Raw genomic sequence first — 20,349 nt, 5'->3', positions numbered from 1 at the left:
TGAAGCCTCTGGAACTCGAGATCCAGAAAATGCTGTGTGAAAGCAACTCACGTCCCTCTTCTCAGCCCCATGCTGAGCCATCCCCATGGATGCTGATCCCGGGGAACTGGGGGACGGACAGAATGTGTTGCAGGCAGTCCAAAACCAATGAGGGAGAAACTCCAAGAACACATGACCACGGGGGCCCCAGGACCACCCATACTCGGGCGCTGGCTGTGACAGCCAAGCCCCAGGACCCCGGCTGAGGTCTCACCCGGCCGAAGTGGGACTTGAAGGTCTGGCGGATCTGCTGGCGCTGGGCGTTGCTGCGGTGTGTGATGATGTCGATGATGGTGTCCTCATCAGTTCCTGAGTCATCAAAGCCTCATGGTTCAGAGGAAGACCCGCAGCCCACTTCACCCCGTCCCCTCTACACCACGAAGAGGCCGAGTAGGGGATCCTTCCAACCTGCCCATCTAAATCCCATGGGGACCCCGTGTCCTTTCTCTTCAACTCCCCGGGAGCTGGAGCCCAAGTCCTTGTAACCAGTGCAGGTCGACTCTGAAGATATCAGGATACCACCTCTGGACTCCTGGATGAATGCCTTCAACCTTGGACTCTGCACAGGACTCTACCACCTGTCATCTCACAGTCCTAGATATGCTTGGGGGCTATTATTATTCCCAAGAGACAAATGGAGAGGAGGCCCAGAGGGGGAGGATTTAAGCCAAGGCCTCTGGGAGGCGCTGTTAGATGGGCAGGGTCGGGGGTGGGCAAAGTGATGGAAGCCAAACCCGGATCCTGTCCCTGATGGCCTTTCTGAGAAGAGGTCATCCACCCACAGAGTAGTTCTTCCCACTAGTTCCAAACAGGGACCCTGAAGGGGGAACCAGTAGGGGGCACTCCCATCCCAGAATTGGGTCCGCAGCTCTTGCTTTACAGTGGGGGAAATGGATGCTTTGGAGGCATTGAAGGACCTGCCCAAAGTCACACAGTGAGTCAAAGGCAAAGCCAGGGGGAGAACCCAGGCCTTAAGACCTAGTACTTCCTTCTACTCCAGGACACTGCTCCTGACAGGCTGGGGACACCTTGGTCTCTAGGAAGGGCTCATGCCCAGTTCCTTACGAACCACCTCACTTCCCTCCTGCCTAGACTCAGGGAGCCAGGACCCTCCTTGTTCTGTGGATCCTAGTTTAGGCCTCCGCTCTCAATCCTGCCCAGCCCACTGCCCAGCCTGCCACACCTGCTGCCCCAGAGGCCCACCCACCCCTTTCTGGTCCCCTCACCGAGTCCCTTCATGGCCTTCCGCAGCGCTTTGGCGTCAGCGTCAGGGTTGAAGTTGTCGACTGGACGCACGGTTCCCTTCAGCTGCGAGAAGCAGAAAGAGCCTCAGCAGGTGTCTGGAGGCCCCCCTGGGGGCCAGGCCAAGAGAGGAGCATGCAAGAGAGGGGAAGCTTTCCCCATGAGCTCCAAACCAAGCAGCTTCGGGGGAAAGAGGCAGGGGTGAAGGCACAGCAGACAGACCCCTGCCCTAGAGCTGAGAAAGGGAGAGGGGGCGAGAGACAGACCCAGGCCTGGGAGCAGGGCAAGTGCTGGTCAAGCCAGCTTCCTGTCCCAGGAGTCAGCTCTGTCCTAGCTGCACTGGGGCCTCCCCAGTCCCTGTCGGAATCCTGCCCTGTCCCCAAGGCCCTCCTGCCTCTTCAAGAGCCCCTTCCCCTGAAAAGGCAACCAAAATGTCTGAAATACCAGAACAGAATCTCCCAAATTCAGTCACTCCTAAGTGGGGTTCTCAGTGTTTCCTTATTTGCATATACCCTGTGCTATTTCTCAATATTTCTACTTAATTCAACTTCTTTTCTGTTTTACTTAAATGCATTCACTTTTAAGTGTATTTAAATACTCCTAAAGGGCAAGGAGTTTTGTTCATTTTGTTCTTGGATGGATCCCGAGTGCCTACAACAGAAGCACTCAAAAAATATTTGCTATGTAGATTAATGAATGAAAAGAATTTTGTATCACTATCACAAAGAGAAAATTGATCTTATGTGCCATCGACAGATGATAACCCATGAAAATAAATGTAATAAAGAGAAAAAACCGTCTTGTCAAATATCACCAAATTTCACCAGATGCCGTTGCTTGTCAAAAGCTCTGAACTTAAAGCTAGCTCTCTCGGCTCTGTTTGTGAAAAAGGAAAGCCAGAGAGTGTGGCACGAAGCCAGACTTTCCCTTTGACAGAATGAGGAAGGAGGTTGGAGTTGAAAAGTCGCTCTCTCACTATGTGAGGTTCGGTGTTACCAAATGCCCCTGAGGCTCCCCTCACCCAAACGAATTCATTTCTTATGTAATTTAAGGTCACCTGCAATGACACTTCTTGCCTTCCAATTTGGGAAATGCTGTTCTAGAACATCAGCGCTCAAGAGCCCTTGGAAGGCACTAAGTTTGCCGTGCCTAACACCTCGCTCTAAAGATGGAGACAGAGGCCGGGAGAGGTAGGGACCTGCCAAAAATGGCTCCATGAGTAACAGAGAGAATGCAACGTGCCAAATATTTTCACGTGGACCAAGGGCTACTAGTCCCTGGAATGGTTTGCCCCAAGTACATCTGCGGACCCTGGGTCTCAGGATGGTCAGAACAACCTCAAGTCACCCAGCGCACTGAGGGGTGACTGATCATCTGGAAGCCTCCAGAGGCCAACTGTCTGACCCAGGATGACACAGGCCCATCCACAGAACCAGACATGTCTCCGTTCAGCAAGCCCTGTTAGTACTCAGCGGGCCCCCAACGCTCCCCTGCGTGTTAGAAGTTAGGGCAGGAATCAGAGGCCCATAGCAGAGTGCCCGCCCACCAAACTCATCACTTCTGGAAGACAAGGAAGCTTCAGATGTGAGAACCGATGTCTCAGGTTGGCCGCCAGGGGGCAGCTGGGTGCCAACCAGAGCAGCGGGAAGGTGCGAGCAGAAGACCGGAAGCTTGTGGTCAAGAGGTCAAGCAGGAGGTGGGGAGGGTCTGACCTCTACTCGGGCCACTGCACTAAGCTCCCACATCTGATAGGCCACCTGCGCTGCCTCCGGGAAGAACTGGCCAGCAGCACTGGAATGGAGGGGGTTGAGGAGAGGATAGAAGGGAAGGTCATCGTGGGCAAGACCACACACGCAGCGCACAGCCATGTATGCACACGCACACGCACACGGACACACACACACACACACAGCCACACACTTGAAGTGAATCCATCTCGCTTTGCCTCCTCTCAAGCCTCATCCATTTAGAGCCTCCCCTCCATTTCTAGAAACCTTCTACCTTCTCTTGAGACACCCTGCTATGCTGGGTCTGCCCAGAAGCCTTCTAGGCTCCAAGTTCCCAGCAGGAGAGGATTTCTTGAATGCTCTGTCCTCCCCTTTCTCCCTCATGATTTGAGTGATTTCTACCCAACTCTCCCCTCTCAAACAAGCGCAGTTACCAGCTTATGGCCATGTCCCCTCGATTTCTCCTCCTGCAAAGCACCTGGGCTTACCAGATGCTGAGTAAATGTCTGTGGAACTGAAATCAGCCCCCAAGGCACTTGTCAAAGGTTAACAGAAGGTTCTCGTATCCCTTACTTCACCAGATCCTTATAAGCTCTGGGAGAGGAAGTCAGAGGACCTATGGCTCCCCTCCTAGTGCACAAATCTGGTCAAGTCACGCCCAGTGCAGTCTCTCCCAGGGCTCCCACTACCCCAGGAGGGGTTCTTCTGCCAGCAGGAGGCCCCCAGGCCCTGCCCACCTCTCAGCCTCTTCTCTTCCCGGCCCCTGCAAAAGTGCGGCATCAGGCACAGAAATGAACCAGGTTGAACCTGGTCGTCTCTAGGTCTTTCCTCCACCCACTCTCCTCAGAGCCTCTCTTCACCTCCTCCTCCTTACGGTCTCCCTCAGGCCTCTGCTTCTCTACCCCCAGTCTGGGAGAGTGCCCCGACCTGTGTGTTCCCAGGCACAGAGACTTTCCCTATCCCAGGATGGCCCCACATGTAGGCCCTGGTCCGGATGCCTCACCGGGCTGGGGGCTTCACCAGGGCTTCCCCGCCAAGAGGCCTGCTCCCAGAATGTACTGGGTACGAACGTGCTGAATAAAGGAGCAGGCAGACCAGGCACCTGTAGTTTTTCCATCAAACAGACGATGAAATGGGAAGCAGCTATGAGGTAGCAGGGCTTGGACCCCCCTATTCTGATTCCCAGTCCACAACCCCATGGGAGCAGACACCCCCACCCCTCCCCCAGTCTGGGAGAGCACATTCCCGTCACACACTCACAGACTTTCACCGGGCACTGAGAAATCCCCAAGCTCATCCAGTTCATGCATCTCTCAGGATGAGGGCCAGGGGAGCCCAGGCCTGCCACCCCGCCCCCCCCAGGCCACTCCCTCCAGCCCGGGGTCCGGGACCCACTTACTCATCATCACCCCCACAGAGTTTCAGCAGAGCCTTCTTGTAATCGCCAGATGTATCATTCTGGGGAGAAAGCGAGACAGAGAAAGGTGACCTCTCACCCTTGGGCTCCCCTCGGATAAGGAGGGGAGGTTGCACAGAGCCCCAAATAGGGGAAGGCTGAACAATTATTCTTGGCAACCCTGACTCTCCTCCGGTCTGGGGTGGCTGAGACCACCAAGCAGTGGTGTGCTGGCAAGTCCTGAACAACCAGCTCTCGGCGGGGAGAAGGTTAAAAAGCCCTGATTTCTAACATCTGCCAATTTCCATAGTGTAAACACGTCCAACAGGGATACTTTCAAGCTACCCGTAGGATTTCACTGAACGTGGAGCCCATGGGAGCTGGCCCCAGCACACCTCTACCCTCAGACCATCCCCAGCCCAGCCCCCACCACCACGTGAAATAGTCCACGGAAATAGGGCTCCATGAGCCAAAACACCGGGAAATGCCAAACCCAGACCAATGGATGTAGCGTTTTTTAATGCTCCTCTCAGATCTTCATGATGGATTTAACCAATTAAAGGCTGTGAGAAGTTCTGAAGGCAACAGACTGCCTTGTCTTTACTTTCACTAGCTTTTTCCAAACACTTCCCAAGAACCATTGTTGCATGTAATATCTATAACACTCGGGGAACACAGCTGGAACTCAGAAAGCTTTATCTCACTCACTCCCCAAAAAGAAAAATACCCAACCCTCTATGTGTCTCTTGGCCGAGTGTCAGGGGCTGGACACCCCCGTCATCACAGATCACCTGATCTGGGGCCAAGAGTTCTACCCTAACTTCTACGTGACTTCTGCAGCCTGAACTCACTGCCCTTGGGATGGAGTCCTCATCCTTAATACAGCCCACGTGCCCTTCCTGACCCAGGCCCGCCTTCCTTTTGAGCGTCCTGACTCATAAGCACCACCAGACATTTGCTTCTCTGTTGAATTGTCTGAATGGCCCTGAACGTGCCATGAGGCAGGGGCTCCTGGGATTCCCAAGAGACTCCCAGCTCCCTGGGACCGTTCTTTCCCCCTAGGAGTGGTTCCCAAGCCCTCCACTCCTCTCCATACCCTGTTCACTCCGCTCACCTTGATCATGCTATACAGGGACTTCTCATACTTGGTCCGGAATATCTCCCGAATGTCAAGCATGTCCAGCTCACTGCGGGAGACCATGATGCGGATGAGGGTGTTGTCCCGAGTCCCCAGGCCCTGGAAGACAAGTGGGTTCGGGGGACAGGAACCTGAGAGGAGGCCAGACTGCTGACAGCCCCCAGCTGGTTGAAAAATACAATTTTTGTGCTAAAACATTAAAATTAAGAACAAAAGAAACAAAATACTGCCTTTCCCCTGAAGCTCCCTAGGTGTCCCTCTTGCTTTGATTTCCTTCCTCCTTTCATTCGTCAGGTCCGTCCTCAGTTTTCTTTATAATTTTACCGTAACTGTGTATGTTTAGATATCTTGGAACACTGTAAATACACCGCTTTACATTTATTTCTTTTGCTACGCCTGATGGACACTGGGTTGTTTCTAAATTTTTCCTAGAAAAAATTTAGACAAAACTGCCGCATTCTTTGGAATGCATGCACACAGGAACCTTCTCTCCTGGGCTGAGCTGTCCAACCACCCTCTGAAAGACAGTGAACGGGCTACAGTTCCCATGCCCTTGTGGGATGGCCGAATGAGGCCACGAAGGCCTAAGCTCCCGGGCCTTGGGTCTTTGGCCTCTGCATTCATGTATCCTATTGTGCTACAGAACTATCATCAGTTTCCGTGTGTCCCGTGGGCAAAATAGTGGGAATCGCTGTTCTCACGTACACACCCAGGGTAGAATCCCTGGGTCACGGGGTAAACATTTTGAGTCTTAGTAGACAACAACAAGCATCTTCCAAAGTGGTCTAATCTATACCCACAGAATCTACATCTACAGAAATATTCCGGTCAATTAATATTTTTGAAACGTGTGGGTTTCTAGCTCCTCTGGCTGGATGAGTCAAGCGCGAGCTGTCATAACACCCTGTTATCAATCACGAGAGGGGAGCAGGTATCTGGGTGGGCAGGCGTGCGACCGGACAGCAACCCAAGCTTGAGAGCTCACCTGGATAAAGGGCCATCACTCTCTCCTGTAGTCAATCCCCTGAGGGCTCTCTTTGGCCAGTGGGCCCTACAGACTTGTCAAAGCTTCTCTACAGTCCCATGGGAATGGGCAGAGACCCCCTCCACAAGCTCTTTCCCACCGATCCCACACACACACACCTTCATGGCTTTGAAGAGCCTTTCTGCAAAATACTCTGGAGTGCTCCGGATACATTTCACTGGGAAGAGGGAAGGAGAGGTGGAGTTACTCCAGCTGTCTCGGAATGGATTGTGGTGGCCTGACCCCTTCTTTATTCCTATCCCTTGGGGACCACGAAGGGCAAACCCAGGACGAACCCAGGCTCCTGATAACCCAAGGCCCCACCCCCTTTTAACACAAACCCAGAACATTGAGAAATCAGGAACCGGGCCAGTGAAATGTGGGCTGTGCATCTTAAAGACCCGCTTCGTCTTTCTAGTCCCCTGGCGGGCTGGCAGGGAGCTGGCCCAGGTTGGGGGCAGCACCTGCGGTGGAGCTGGGAGAGGTGGAGCTGGGAGAGGTGTTACTGTACATCCTGCTGCGGCCACAAGGGTATCGGCAGCTATGTTACTTTGGATCCTGCTAGGAGAGCAGGCCAGAACCTGACTGCCTGAAGCAGAGCGGAGAGGGGACAGCTCTGGGCAGGAGGATGAGGCTGGGGCTAGAGCTCTCCCCCAGGAAACATGCACACAACCCTCCCCAGACTCGGACAGACTGCCTCTTGCCATGTCGAGCTTCTGAGGGCCTCTGGGTCAGGCAGGGCCTCACCCCCGCCCCCATTTATCAGATGAGGGAACTGAAGCCCAGAGAGGACAGGAGATTTGTCCCAAGTCAAGAGCAGATTTGGGAGAAGCCCTGGGTTGGAATCTTGAGTCTACCAACCAACTAGTCAGCTCCTGGTGTGCCCCGTACCTGTGATACCCCAAGTCATGACGGAACTACCCCTTGGCAAGTGACATAGCCTCTGCGAGATATGGTCTCCTCATCTGTGAAATGGAGATCATGCCCCCTCCCGGGTCTTTTTTCAAGATTAAACACCCTGCGCAGCACCCAGCACATGGTACGGGCTCCACACAAGTCTGCTCTCTGCTGGTTCTTTCCCCGAGCCCCGGCTCACCGCTCTATCTCGCCCCGCCATTCTATCTCATGGGAGGGAGTGGCAGGAAGTCAGCCCCCCGAGGCTCCACTCCCTGCCTCCCGGACTTCATGTGGCCTTGACCAACCTGCAGAATTCACTGCCCACCCGATTTTCTCCTTCCTGCCTCCAGACCACATAATCCCCCTTTTCCATTCTTGGCCTCTTTTCCTGGGCCAGAATCCCAGAATCCCCCAAAGCCCCTGGGAATGCAAGATCAGGACGTACCCACAGCCAGCATGAGCTTCTCGAAGTCCCCAGACAGCTCTCCTCGGATGCTGGCTTCGATTGGCTTCCCAGTGGTCTTCAGATACTCATCAAACACTGAGTCAGAGAGACAGGGGTGTTGAGAGTGCCCCAGAAGGCAGGAGAAGCCAGGACCTCAGAAGGGGAGGCCAGGACCAGAGTGCCCACCATGAAGGCAGGGCTGGTCTTTGAGGAGCTGGCCAGCAGGGAGGTCATGCACACCACCAGCCACCGTGCAGCTAGGCTGTGTATGATGTGAGGGACTTATATGTACCTCACACTCCAACAGGAAGACTGGACTCGTACTCAGCTGGGAAGGTTGAGCATCCCGTCAATGACTTTGCTGAGGCACTACACAAACCACCATCTAATAAGATCAGGACTAGTTCTTGCATTGAAGGTGAAGTAACTATCCTGCTCTATTAGTAGCAAAGGAAAAAAGAATGGAATCCTTGGCACAACCCTAGGGGAGCAGCTGTAGGTCCTTGTTCTCTGGAACTTACCCAACCGAAGATGCTGCTTGCTGCGATTTCCCAAAATGTAAATGAACTGGGCTTCATCTGTTCCCCATTTCAGTTCCCCTGCCTCGTACAGGTCCTGAAGGGGAAGAGGAAGGACTTCATGGAAAGGAGACAGAACTTGCTGGCCAAGCTAATCAACTGCTGCTGGATCCCTGAACAAACGAGTAACTGGTAGCCTCAGGACCTTTGCATACACCTGTATGCCCTCCTTTCTTTCTGGGGAAACTCCGACTCAACTTTCAAAGCCCAGATTAAATGTCCCATTTGTTCTTGAAGCACTTCCTGATGTCCGCAAGGTGGAGTTCTCTTTCTTCCCCTCCTTCCCTCTTCTAGGCTCCCACAGTTTTCTACTTCTCTATTGCTTTGCTCCACTGTATATTATAACGACTTCTTTATATGCCTATCTTCCCACTATGGCATGGGCTCCTCAAAGACAGGGACTATGTCTTTGCATTCTCTGTATCCACCCTTGCATGTTGCAGGCACACAGTGGGGCTCAAAACACCTCGAATGTAATGCTATATCCCTAGAGACGGTGTTTGTATGATTAATATATGCCTTTCTCTCCCGGTACTGTCTGATTTTAATCAGCAGTGATCCCCCAGTGCTTGGCAGAGTGCCCGGCACATAGTAGGTATTCAACACATATCAATTAACTGAATGAATAAAGGAACAAATGACAAAAGCTCCAAGATACATCTCACCAACTTTATATATGTTGCATACCTTTGAAAGACAATTTAAGTCCTTCCTTCAACAAAGCACTGTATAAAACGCTGGCCATGAGGCAGTTATTTCTGGTATTTGATGCAAATTACTCGGCCCCCAGCCCTTCCCCGGATCCCCAAGCAACTAGCTCTCGGGGTTCCCTTGCTGTGCTCTAAGAGCCCTTGGTAGGTGCCGGTTTACCTGGACGTCCTGCTGTACCAAGTCCTCGCTCACCACATCATCCTCCTCCCTGGTTCCCTGGGCAGAAACACAGGGACATGGGGTTCACACACCAGGGCCGGGGAGACGGGAGGGCGCAGACACCAGGGGTGGAGACCAGGACCGTAGAGAAAGTGTGCCGGCCCGGGCGGGTCTTGCAGCAGTGACTTCAGCTGCCACTGCGAGACCGAAGCATCTATTTTGTGGGGAATCACAGGGTACGTTGGCTTTTCCCTTCATCCTCGGAGTTGAGACCAAAGAGGGGAGTCCTGAGAATGACCAAGGTCCCTCTGGGTGCCCCGTCCCAGAGCCAGCCAGAGTCTGTACTGAGAACAGGACCCCACACAGGTCCCGGAATGGCTCACGATGCCCGCGGACAATGATACTGCAGGGCTAAAAAGCCTGCACACCGGCATTCTACCGGGGGCTCACAGACCTTGACCCAGACAACTCAGCAGGGAGGATCTGAGACTTGGACCCTGAGATCCGAGCGCACAAGCAGTGAAGGCACCCAATCCTATTGGTGTTTATGCTGTTCTACCCAGGCTCTGTGCCCCATCCAACAAAGGAACTCACAGGGGGTGGGGCCAGACCAAGCGGGCATCACGCTTCTGTGGGCATGGGTCAGGCCTACGCTTCTCTCCTCCTTCCCCGGACTATGAATCTCAGGGTCTCAAAGCCCCGGGATCTCCTGGGGACACAGCTTCAGAAGACAGAGCCCGCACATTCACAATCCATGCTGTGGCACTGCCCACTTGGTGTCAGATGTTGAGAAGGAGCTAGAACTCTCCAGAAGAAACAGCTTTGAACTTGGGGGCAAAGGTCACACTTGCCCATTCCTGCTGTTTCCGGTAATCCCCCAGCTGCTTGCTATGGGAAATGGGTTGCTATGGCAGTGGAGAAAACGACCTGGGAGCAGCTGGGGTCAACTGTGTATGGGAGCAGAGGAAGTGAAAGAAACAGAGAGGTGGCTTAATTTCTATGTAAAGCTTCCCACAAGCGTGGTCCTCCGACCTGGGCTTGAAACGGCTCAGTGCCAGAATTTCCGGGGAGCCGGGCAGGTGAAGAGAAAGCAGTGGGGTGGGTCATGTTTTCCAGCCCCCTGAAGCCATACAAAATGCAGGCCCACTGGTGCCAGAACTTTCCATTATTCTAAAGAACCTAGAAATCTGGCTTTTGAGCAAAAACTCCCCATTTTTAAATGTTAGCAACTAACTCAAATATTAAAAAAAAAAAAAAAACATTGTGTAGGAAAACCAAGGAGAAATAAAAACAGCTTGGCAGATGGAAGCCAGTCTGTAGCCCCTTCATGGTCCTTCTTATGTCTCTGGGGGTGGGAGGGAGGAGCGGCAGGGCTTGGCTGTGGGAGATGCAGTGCAGGCAGCCCCAGAAACGCCACATCCCTGCGGGTGACTCGCGGACGTGGCAGCCGTGGCAACCGTGGCAGCGGTGGCTGGGGAAGCAATGGCGGGAGGGAGGCCTGGAGAGGAGGCGGAGGGGTGCGTGTGAAGAGAGGATGGAGGTCACAGGGGAGGATTTTCCTGGGCACAAGAGAGGAGAGATGTGTGCAAAGGGAAATGTGGGTCACCTGCCTAAGCAAACCAGGGGCGACACAGCAGACCCCTGGATGCTCGGATTCTACACCCAGGTAAGAGAGAGAAAACATCTCAAGATCAAGGATAAACAGGCAGTTGGGGAGTAGCCACAGCTGAGGAGGACTTTATACCCGAGGAGCCACTAAGGAACCCCTCACAGGCCACCCTGTCTGGGGCAAGAGGCGGAAGGTACCCACGGCCCTCTGCCCTCACTCTGGTAGGGAACTTCCGGGAGGACCCCAATGTGGACCAACCTGGAGCAGGACCACGAGCATCTTCTGGAAGTGGCCAGAGGTGTCACCAATGATGTCAGCCTCCAGGTCTCTCTCATAGGCTGCAAGGAAGGAACACAAGCTCTAGTCCCATCCCTGTGAGACCTCAGGGATCCAGGATAAAGGTCCCTGTTGCCTCCAGTATGATCCCAGCATCCAGGCTCCGGGCTGTCACGGAAAGACCCAACATGTACTCTCACAGGTTTCTGCACTGACCCCTGACACACTGAGATGGAATCTGTCCACTTCCTCTATCCACACCTGTGCCATCCTACTCCAGGTACTGTGGTCACCTACCTGGACAGTGGCTACAGCCTTCTAACTATTTCCCCTGCTTCTGTTCCCCCTCCCTCTCCAATCCACAGCAACAAGGGTGACTCTTAAAGCTCTCTCCAATCACAGGCTCCCCTGCTTCCCGCTGGACTTGGAATCAAGCATCGCCTCTTTCTCTTGGGCTGTAAGGCCCTGTGTGACCCTGCCCTGCCCTTTACCACTCTGGCCTCACACTAGCTACTAGGCTCATTTCTGCCCCAGGGCCTTTGGGCTTGCCATTCCCTCTGCCTGTCAGGATCTTCTCCCTACTCCTTACACAACTGACTCCTCATTCCCTCCCAACACACTTTTCTGGAGAAGGTCCTCCAGAATTAAAGTCTGATTCTTGTTACTTCATTGTATAACAGTGCGTTATCATCGTGTTGACCTGCATATTGTCTGTATCCCTTGTTACCTCACTAATCTGTACATTCGAAGAGGCAGGGACTACATGGGTTCTGCCCACCACCATATTCTGAGAACCTAGAACATTGCACAGAGCATCTATTTCTGACAAGGAGAAACGACAGCCAGATCAGAGGGCAAGAGGAAAGATGGTGGATGGGTAGCCTTAGCGTCCCTACCCTTGGAATTACCCTCATTTCATAGCTAAGTCCTGAATGGCCCCTCCTGCCCATCTCACCATCTTTGTATGCTGCCACCAGCTGGTGGATCTGCTCATTGGTCCGAGAAGCCAAGATCTCAATGAGACACTTCTCATCGGTGCCGATGCCCTGGGAGAACAGAAGGGACATCGGAGTCAGGGCTGGGATGGGAGGCCACCAGCAGCCATGGGTTGGCTTCCTAGAATGGCCATGACACCCCCAACACTCAAGGTGTCCCTGCCACAGCTCTCGGGCACCAGACTGGAGCCACTGTCCTGAGAATCAGAAGACATAGGTTCTAGTCCTGCCTCTGCCAGCAGCTTGCTTTGACCTCTCATTAAGAAACGTCTTTCTGGGGCCCCGTTTTCTCATCTGTGAAATGGAAATGATGCCAGTGGCTCTGCCAAACTCACACGGAGATTGAAAAGGCGATCTCTCACATCGCTAAACTTACCAATATGGCAAGTAAATTCATGTTGAACAGTCATCTGGGGCAAAGCTCACGGCACCTTACAGACGATAAAGTGCAGGTACACTGAAGGGCTTTGATCTCTCCCCACTTGCTAGGGAGCCACCCTCTCCTTCAACCAGAGCTAGCCGCGCTTCCTGACCTGACCACACTCCCGCCACCTCTGCTGACCTCTTACCCAGCCTGGAAGGACCTTCCCACTTTGATCAAGCAAATCCTCCCCAGGGCTTCTGGGCCCGACGTGATCTCTGATCTTCTATGACGCCCTCTCAAGCCACCCGGGGCCTGCCTTCCTGCCCTCCTTTAATATGCCCTTGGCCTTGGGGTGTCAGGCACAATTTGTCTTTATGCCCCTGTATCCTGCTTCCTCGGGGCTGGAAGCGGCTGCGTTGGGGTCTGGGCCAAGGACCCCCCTTTATGCGGTCTGTCTCCCACCAACATCTGTCCCACATCTGGCCATCTGGAGGAGACCGTGGCACCCCTCTGGGACAGGGTTTGAGCCCCTTATAGCAGGGCTCTGTGAGTACTTGCTGCAGAGACCAGAATCTTCCCCACACATCACACCTCCACTCACAACACACACGCAGACCCATGCTTCCTTACCGAGATGGCGTCTTTAATTTCCTTGGCATCACAATAGGCAAGTGGCCTCATGAGACCCACAATCAGTCGTTCAAACTTTCCCGTCAGCTCATACTTCAAGTCAGCAATGAGGTCCTGGGTCAGGGGTCAGGGATAGGGAGGGAGGAGGAGATGGAGGAAGAAGGGGAGAAGCGCTTAGGATAAGAACTACATTTAGGGGCACCTGGGTGGCTCAGTGAGTTAAAGCCTCTGCCTTCGGCTCAGGTCATGATCCCAGGGTCCTAGGATTGAGCCCCGCATTGGGCTCTGCACTCAGTGGGGAACCTGCTTCTCCCTCTCCCTCTGCCTGCCTCTCTGCCTACTTGTGATCTCTGTCTGTCAAATAAAGAAATAAAATCTTAAAAAAAAAAAAAAAAGAATTACATTTAAAGAGCACCTGCTCTGTAAGGCACCAGGCTACATAAGCCCATGGCAATGTCAGTCTGGGAGGTATGGGCTCTCATCAACCCTATGAAATGGGTGTAGAGACGTCAGGGAAATTGCCCAAAGCTACGTAGTGAGCAGATGGCAGTGCAGGAGTCAAGCCCATGGCACTGGGCCTCTCCCCACAGCACTGTTTGTTCCCTTGCTTACAGGGTGTCTCTCCCACCATCTGGGAGTCCACAGGGCGCACACCTCACAGGTCCCGTTCACCTGTGGGCGCCAGCACCCAGCCAGTGCCCAAGCACACAGCAAGTACCGTGGATGTATCTGTGGCTGAATGGGGCCTGGCTAAGGAGAAGAGAAAGGGAGGGCAGCACTGCCGGCATGGAGGCTGAACTGGAACACAACAGGAGAGACCAAATGAACACACAGCCCCGCCCCACCTGCCACGAGGTCACCATGGCTACCTTGCCGTAGAGGGACTTGTAGCTCTGGCAGATCTCTTGTCGCTGCCTGTTGCTCCGAGAAGTGATGAGCTCCAGGATGGCCTCCTTGTCACTGCCTGGAAGACAGGAGGGCACTGGTGACCCTCTCCCAATCAGCCTCCAGGAAGCCCACCAGGACTGCTCCCTGCCTTCCTCAGCACCAGCCTTCTGTTCATCAGGCAGGGGTGTTGGTGGGGGAGGATCCATGGAGACCTGTCAAGCCTGGACTGAGAAGGATCACAGCACCCACAGCATTTGGGCTCAGAGGGCCTGTGATCCAGCCCCTCAACAGACCTGTTAGGAAACTGAGGGCCAGAGAGCAGCAAGGACTCACTCCAGCTTTCACAGTGAGACCTGGCTTAGAAAACTCCAGGCATCTTAACACCCAAGATAGGGTTCTTTCAACAACAAGAAAAATAAAAGAGAATCATCAGCACCGAGCTTGGGGTAGCAGTTTCCCCCAAGGGGAAGGCAGGGCTGAAGCTTCCGGAGGGGACCTCCCAAGGAGCTTTCAACTCCATGAGGAAGCACGGGCTAGTTGTCAAGTTGCGTGGCAGGCCTGCGGGGGAAGCTTCTATTATTCCTTAGACCTTTGGGTTGGTCTGGAATATTTCATTAGAAAATGATGAAAAATAGTAAAAACGGGAGACAAAAGAATGAGTGAGCCCATCTCCACACCTCACCCCCACCCTCGCCCCCAGACGGGCTCTGGGATGGGCCCCCATGGGGGAACGCCCCCACGCTGGTGACCGAGCACCCACCAAAGCCCTTCATGGCGGTGTACAGGGCCTCGGCATCCTGGCCGGGGTCAAAGCCTGGGAAGTCGTGAATGGAGCCACGGTACCTGGCACCCTGGGGAGAGAAAAAGCAGAAGGTAAAGCCCCAACCCCCCAATCACATTCTCAGCCCTGGCCATAGGCAGAGTCTAGGCTGAGTTCCCTTCCACCAAAATTAAGCCCTGACTACAGGAAGCCCAGGCAAGGGTAGGGAGAGCTCTCCCTGGACTTCCTGCCACAGCCCACCCCAAGGACTGTGCCCTTGCCCTGTGGGACGGTGGGTCCGTCCAGCCCACAGCACAGTACAAGCTTCCCAAGACCCAGGAGGGAGGAGAAAGCCAGGCTACATGCAAGGGGTAGGAATGATCCCTGTAAGAGTAAAAGGAGCTCCTCATATTTTTATGGCACTTTATAGTCTACAAAGCCCTTTTGCCTCCTTTACTGGGATTCCAACTCGCAGAAGCACTTAATATCATCTGTATCACAGAAACACAGAAACTGAGCCCAAAGAAGGAAAGCGTCTTGCTGAGGGCCCCACAGAGCCCTGATCTCTGGCCCGGTCCCCTCTGCTCTCCAGCTCCAGCAATCTTGCAGCCGCTGGCATCCGAGGGTGAGGTCATGGCCCAAGGGAAGCCCGGAGCCACCCTCAGAATCAGTGCCAAGAAAAGATAACGCCCCTTGGGCCCAGTAAACTGAGCTGGCAGCTGGCATCTGAGGACAAGCTGGCTGGGTCTTCAGGGTGAAAGGGAGGAGAGGCAGGGCCAGAGTATCTCAGACACTGAATCTGAATGCACAATGGGCTGGTTCACAGAGAAGTCAGATGTGGGTCAGCTACATGGCCCCAGAGAAGCATGGGGCTGGGAGAGGGGCTGAGAGCTGGGAGGGCTGGGGATGCCGGAGCCCACCGCATGGTGAGAGGGGTGCTCAGCCTGGGCCAGGCCCAATGCAAAGGGCAGAAGATTCAGGAAGAAAGAAGACCTGCCCTTGTCTTTCACGAGCTTTGGACCCAGAGGAGAGAGACGAGCACACAAATCAGCATAGAACTCATCATCAATACTGAGTCGGAGGCAGGGTGATTTGGGAAAACAGTGGAGGCCGATTTCGGCTAGGGGAGGGGACCAGGAAAGGCTCCAGGCAAGGACTGGGGTGGCCCACATACAGTGCACCTTAAAAGAGTAAGAAGCAAGTGCAAAGATGAGCCTCCAACCATCTCCTGCGTCTCCCGGTGCGCACTCTGAAGGACCTGGCCAGACGTGTGGGTGCTCCCTGGTTTATGTCTGCAGCTGCTGCTCCTCTGAGGTATGCATGCGTGGGCACAGGGTTGCTATTTAAAGTTCTGACAGGGCGGGTGACCAGAAAGGGACACGGCCCTCTTCCCGCCATCTGTGAGTCCCCTGCAACCCGATCGCACCCTTGGGCACAGGAGAAACGCGGGCCAAACACCCAGACCAGAAAAGAGTCAGTCCCTTTAGAAAGCCCTAGGAGTGTCTGTCTTGCTCACGGATGCCTCCCAGCTCCCGACACAGAGCCTGGCACAACCAAGCACCCACTGAATATGTTTCCCGGAGGGACGGGCACAGGGATGGATGAATGACCGAGTATATTCTGAGCAGAATGAATTAATTTCCTGGCTGGGAAGTCTACACTGAGTCCTAAAGGACGAGTGACAGCAGGGGGCCCCGAAGGAGGGGGCAGCGGACAGAATAGCAGAGAGGGAAGGCTTCACGCCGCCGGGAACAGCACAGTCAAGCCCTGGAGGCAAGAGCAGGCGAGAACATCGGGGAGGCCGCCCAGATTCTTCAGCGCTCGGTGCAGACGCCCCAGGTCGCCAAGACCGTGGGACTCCAAGTTGCCAGGAAGGAACGGGGAGAGGAGCAGGTGGAGGCCGAGGCCTCAGCAGCCGGCCCAGCTCCCCCCAACCACTGCTGCTCCTCTACCTCAGCCGGCCCCCCCTCCCACAGCGGGCGGCCGGGCCAGGGCTGCCACTGAAAGAAGAGGCCACGTCCTCCGGGGAGAAGGGAAGTCTAATGACTGACAGGGAGCTGGATCCAAATGTTCCCTTCGAGACCGGTTTAGTGAGGAGTGAGGCCAGGTTCCCAGGTGTGCCTCTGCGTAAGGATAATCAACTCTCCCAGGGGCCCTCGGGATCACGGCCACTAGAAGAGGCGGACATGGGGGGCCTCAGCACTGGTCACATTCAGAGGCACAGAGACAGGCCCTCAAATCACCCAGGCCTGGGTTCCCACCATCAGTCATCCTCACGCCAACCTGATGAGTCTGCGTCCCCACGTCTCCGCCTCACCTAGATGGCCTGTGCTCTTCCCGCAGGCAGGATCCTGGCCTCAGACACCACGGCCCAGGGAAGGGAGAGCACAGAAGGGACTTTCCACCCTGAAATATTCAGCAGGTCCTGCTGCCAGCTGGTGAGCGGCCTGGGCCCTGGGGCTCTGAGGTCTTGGGACCCATCCCAGCTGCTGTGGGAGTGGAAGCCTGTGGCCTCTCCTGAGAGCCGGCTGCCAGGCTAGGACGCCTCCTCAGAGCTGCTGTGACCACACCTGACCGGGGCCTCACCTCCGCAGCGGCTGGAGTTCCGGGCACCAGCGCCTGTCCCTTTGCCCAGTCCCCAGTGTTCTCATGCCCCCAGCAAGTTCCACCCCAGACCATCCCTGTGGCATGAACGCTGCAGAGCCATACGTCTGGGACCTTTCTGACCCCACACTATTTCGTCACAACTTTGGGCCCCCAGTTCCTTTCTTTTAGAAGGAAAGACAGGGAGAAGAGCACTATTAACACAGCAGAAATAACTGGGGGGTGATCTGTAGCAGAGAAAAGAGTAAGTGGCTTATTCTGTGCATGTGTACATGGGGGGGGGTGTGTGTTGGGAAAGGGGCGCACAAGATGCAGAACTGGGGTGTCCATAATTGGAAGCAATAGATACCAACTTCAGCTCAAGAACGGAAGGAAGATCTTGCTCAGACTCCCTGGCTTTGTTTCTGCAACCTCCTCCCTTGCCCAAACCCTTGCACTCCCAGCGTGCCAAATTACCTTTGTTGCCCCCACACAATGCACCCTCTCCTCTCTGGCCTTCAATTCCAGCATCCCCTCCCCCCGGAGCACATCAGCTCCCTATTTTCCCCCAGTAACTCTCTAGGCCCCTTTCCCCGTTTCCTCCACCCGCGTGCCCACGTAGCTCCCTTATGGCCTCCGCCAGGGCACGAGTGCCATGTGTGGGGGATTCCAGCTCATCTCATGAGATGAGGGAACCCCAAGGCCCTGCCACCGTGGGACTCTTGCTTGCAGATTGTCTGCTGGCCCCTGGTCCGTGGCAACAAGAAACCACGGCTCAGCCAGGCCTGAGCATGGCCGGGAGCACTGGAGGAGGATTCCAAAGATCCACACCCTGGGTCTTGGCCCCTCTGCCCTCCCAGAATCTGCTCTGTCCACTCGGGTCTTGCAGAACCCTGCACTTTGAAGGCCTCCCAGGAAGTAGCTGCGGTATGACTACATACGGAAAATGGGGAACAGCAAGCTATGCCTTGGACCTTTGCCCGTAACCACTAACACTTTCTCCTCCCGGTCAGAGAGGCCACTTGTGCAAAGGACGCTCCTCAGAGGCTGATAGGGAGGCCCCAGTGGGGACTCTTGAGTACCAATCCTGCGTCATGTGAGACACTGTGCTCTTCAAAAAATGTGAATCGATATCCTTAAGGCCCTTGTTCAGTGGGTGATGAGTCATGAAAACTGAGGCCCAGAGAGGGTAAAGAACTCTCCCAAGATCACACAGCATTTCTATTACGTCCGTGGCCAGTAGCTCTGTGACTGAAGCGAGGAGCAAAAGGGGCCTAGTCAGGTGTCCCTTGGTTTCATTCTCCCTTCGCCATCCCAGCATTGTAGCAGCCAGATCTCCTTTTTTAACATGAGCCAGCAGGGGTCAGTCTCGGGTGAAGCCTGGCACAGAAGGACACCCAGCTCTGCGCAAGGACAGAACCCAATCCTGGCCACACCCAGGACCAAAAGCTCATTCGCCCCTCCATTTCTACTGCCTAGCAAAGTGGTCCTGCAGCATGAAAGACAGGGGTGTCCTAAGCAGGGAAACTTAATCCCAGATGTGTGTGACAAGGGACACCTCCAGCTCCAAAGCAGAGAGAACCCTCTCACGCTGGGGAACCACTTCTGGGCCATGCAGTTCGGGTAGGACCAACTCTACCGCCTGAATCCAGGTCACCACCAGCCCAGCCAATGAGAACCAAACCTAGGACTTGCCCTGGAATCACTGGGAATAAATTACATTGTTTCTTCCATATGCCCAGGAAGCAGAATGGAAGCCTGGGGCAGCTGGTGGCTGGGGTCCCAAATCAGGGAGGGACCATGCACGAAGGAAGCCACCCAGAGGAAGTTCAATTCACAGAGACAGAATCCTGACCGTATCAACTGGGTCCCTGGAACCAGCCAAACCTGAAGCCCTGGGCTGTCAGTCATGTAAGCCAGTACACATCTCTTCTGCTTAGGATGTTGTGTGTGGTCATTGGGCACGTGCAACGGAAAAGGGTGTGACTTGTAACGGGAGCAAGCAAAGCCTAAGAACCTGTCCTGCTCCTTTCTAGAGGAAGGTACCAGAGATCTGCAGAGCAGACCTAGGGACTCTAGGAGCCCAGGAAAGGCACAGCACAGCCTCCAGGAGGGGAGATGCTCCTTACCTGTGCTGGTTTGGCCATGGTCTCAGGTTCTGCAGCAGGGAACACTGTGGGGAAGAAAGAGACCCATGAGAGCTGGTCCCCTCCATGATTTCCCCCAATTTCCTCACCCTTCTTACCTCCCAAGGGAAGGTATGCTCCCCCTGCTGCTTTCCAGCTGCCCCCAGCCCTTTAGGTTAAATTACACCCAGACCTGCCTTGGGGCTAGATGCATTTTTCTGAAGACAATGGAGAGACTGGCCTGGGTCCAGACACTCACACCATTATGGGATAGGGACTGGGAACTGAGAGGGAGACAGGGAATGGCCACTGAACACATGACTCTTCCAGGCCATGCAGGGCACTTTCCCACATGTCCCACTTAATCCTCATGGTGATCTTTCCCAGCATCAGATTTCCCCTTTCCCTAGAGGAGGAAATAGAGGATGGGAAATCAGGGAGGTTGCGCATTTCCCCCAAAGCCACACAGCTTAAAACTGAATTCAACAAAGTGCAGATTCCAGAGTCCAAGCTATCTGCACCACACATGCTCTATGCTTAAGTCACCAAGAAGGGTTCCAGAAGCCTGGGCTTAACTTTCTGTAGACGAGAATGCTCCAAGGGCTCTGGGCCACCTGCTGCAAATATCTGAAGGACTAGCTTCACGGTTCTGGGTAAGTCAGTGCGCATTTCCTGAGCATCTGCTCTGATTAGGCAATGCTCTGGCACTGAGGGTAGAGCGATCAACAAAAGAGATTTTTAAAATCCTGCTTTTCTGCAGCT

General features: G+C 54.4%; 1 protein-coding gene across 3 annotated transcripts in view; it reads right to left on the bottom strand.

Moving 5' to 3' along the window:
• ANXA6 (annexin A6) overlaps positions 1-20,349 on the bottom strand; it is a 46,608-nt gene that overhangs the window by 17,022 nt on the left and 9,237 nt on the right. For all 3 annotated transcript variants that reach the window (XM_080803965.1, XM_080803964.1, XM_080803963.1), the window contains exons 2-16: positions 19,591-19,634; positions 14,879-14,969; positions 14,100-14,194; positions 13,231-13,344; positions 12,197-12,287; positions 11,224-11,303; positions 9,357-9,413; positions 8,430-8,523; positions 7,909-8,004; positions 6,686-6,744; positions 5,519-5,641; positions 4,408-4,466; positions 2,994-3,072; positions 1,266-1,347; positions 254-348 (exon numbers count right to left, since the gene is read on the bottom strand). In XM_080803965.1, coding sequence (XP_080660091.1) covers positions 254-348; positions 1,266-1,347; positions 2,994-3,072; positions 4,408-4,466; positions 5,519-5,641; positions 6,686-6,744; positions 7,909-8,004; positions 8,430-8,523; positions 9,357-9,413; positions 11,224-11,303; positions 12,197-12,287; positions 13,231-13,344; positions 14,100-14,194; positions 14,879-14,969; positions 19,591-19,608 — 1,233 coding nt within the window. In that variant the 5' untranslated portion in view covers positions 19,609-19,634. The remainder of the gene's footprint in view (positions 1-253; positions 349-1,265; positions 1,348-2,993; positions 3,073-4,407; positions 4,467-5,518; positions 5,642-6,685; positions 6,745-7,908; positions 8,005-8,429; positions 8,524-9,356; positions 9,414-11,223; positions 11,304-12,196; positions 12,288-13,230; positions 13,345-14,099; positions 14,195-14,878; positions 14,970-19,590; positions 19,635-20,349) is intronic.

Source organism: Martes martes, assembly GCF_963455335.1.
Source record: "Martes martes genome assembly, chromosome: 5".
In the NCBI taxonomy this organism is placed as follows: domain Eukaryota; kingdom Metazoa; phylum Chordata; class Mammalia; order Carnivora; family Mustelidae; genus Martes; species Martes martes.
This window is presented reverse-complemented; position numbering and strand designations above follow the sequence as displayed.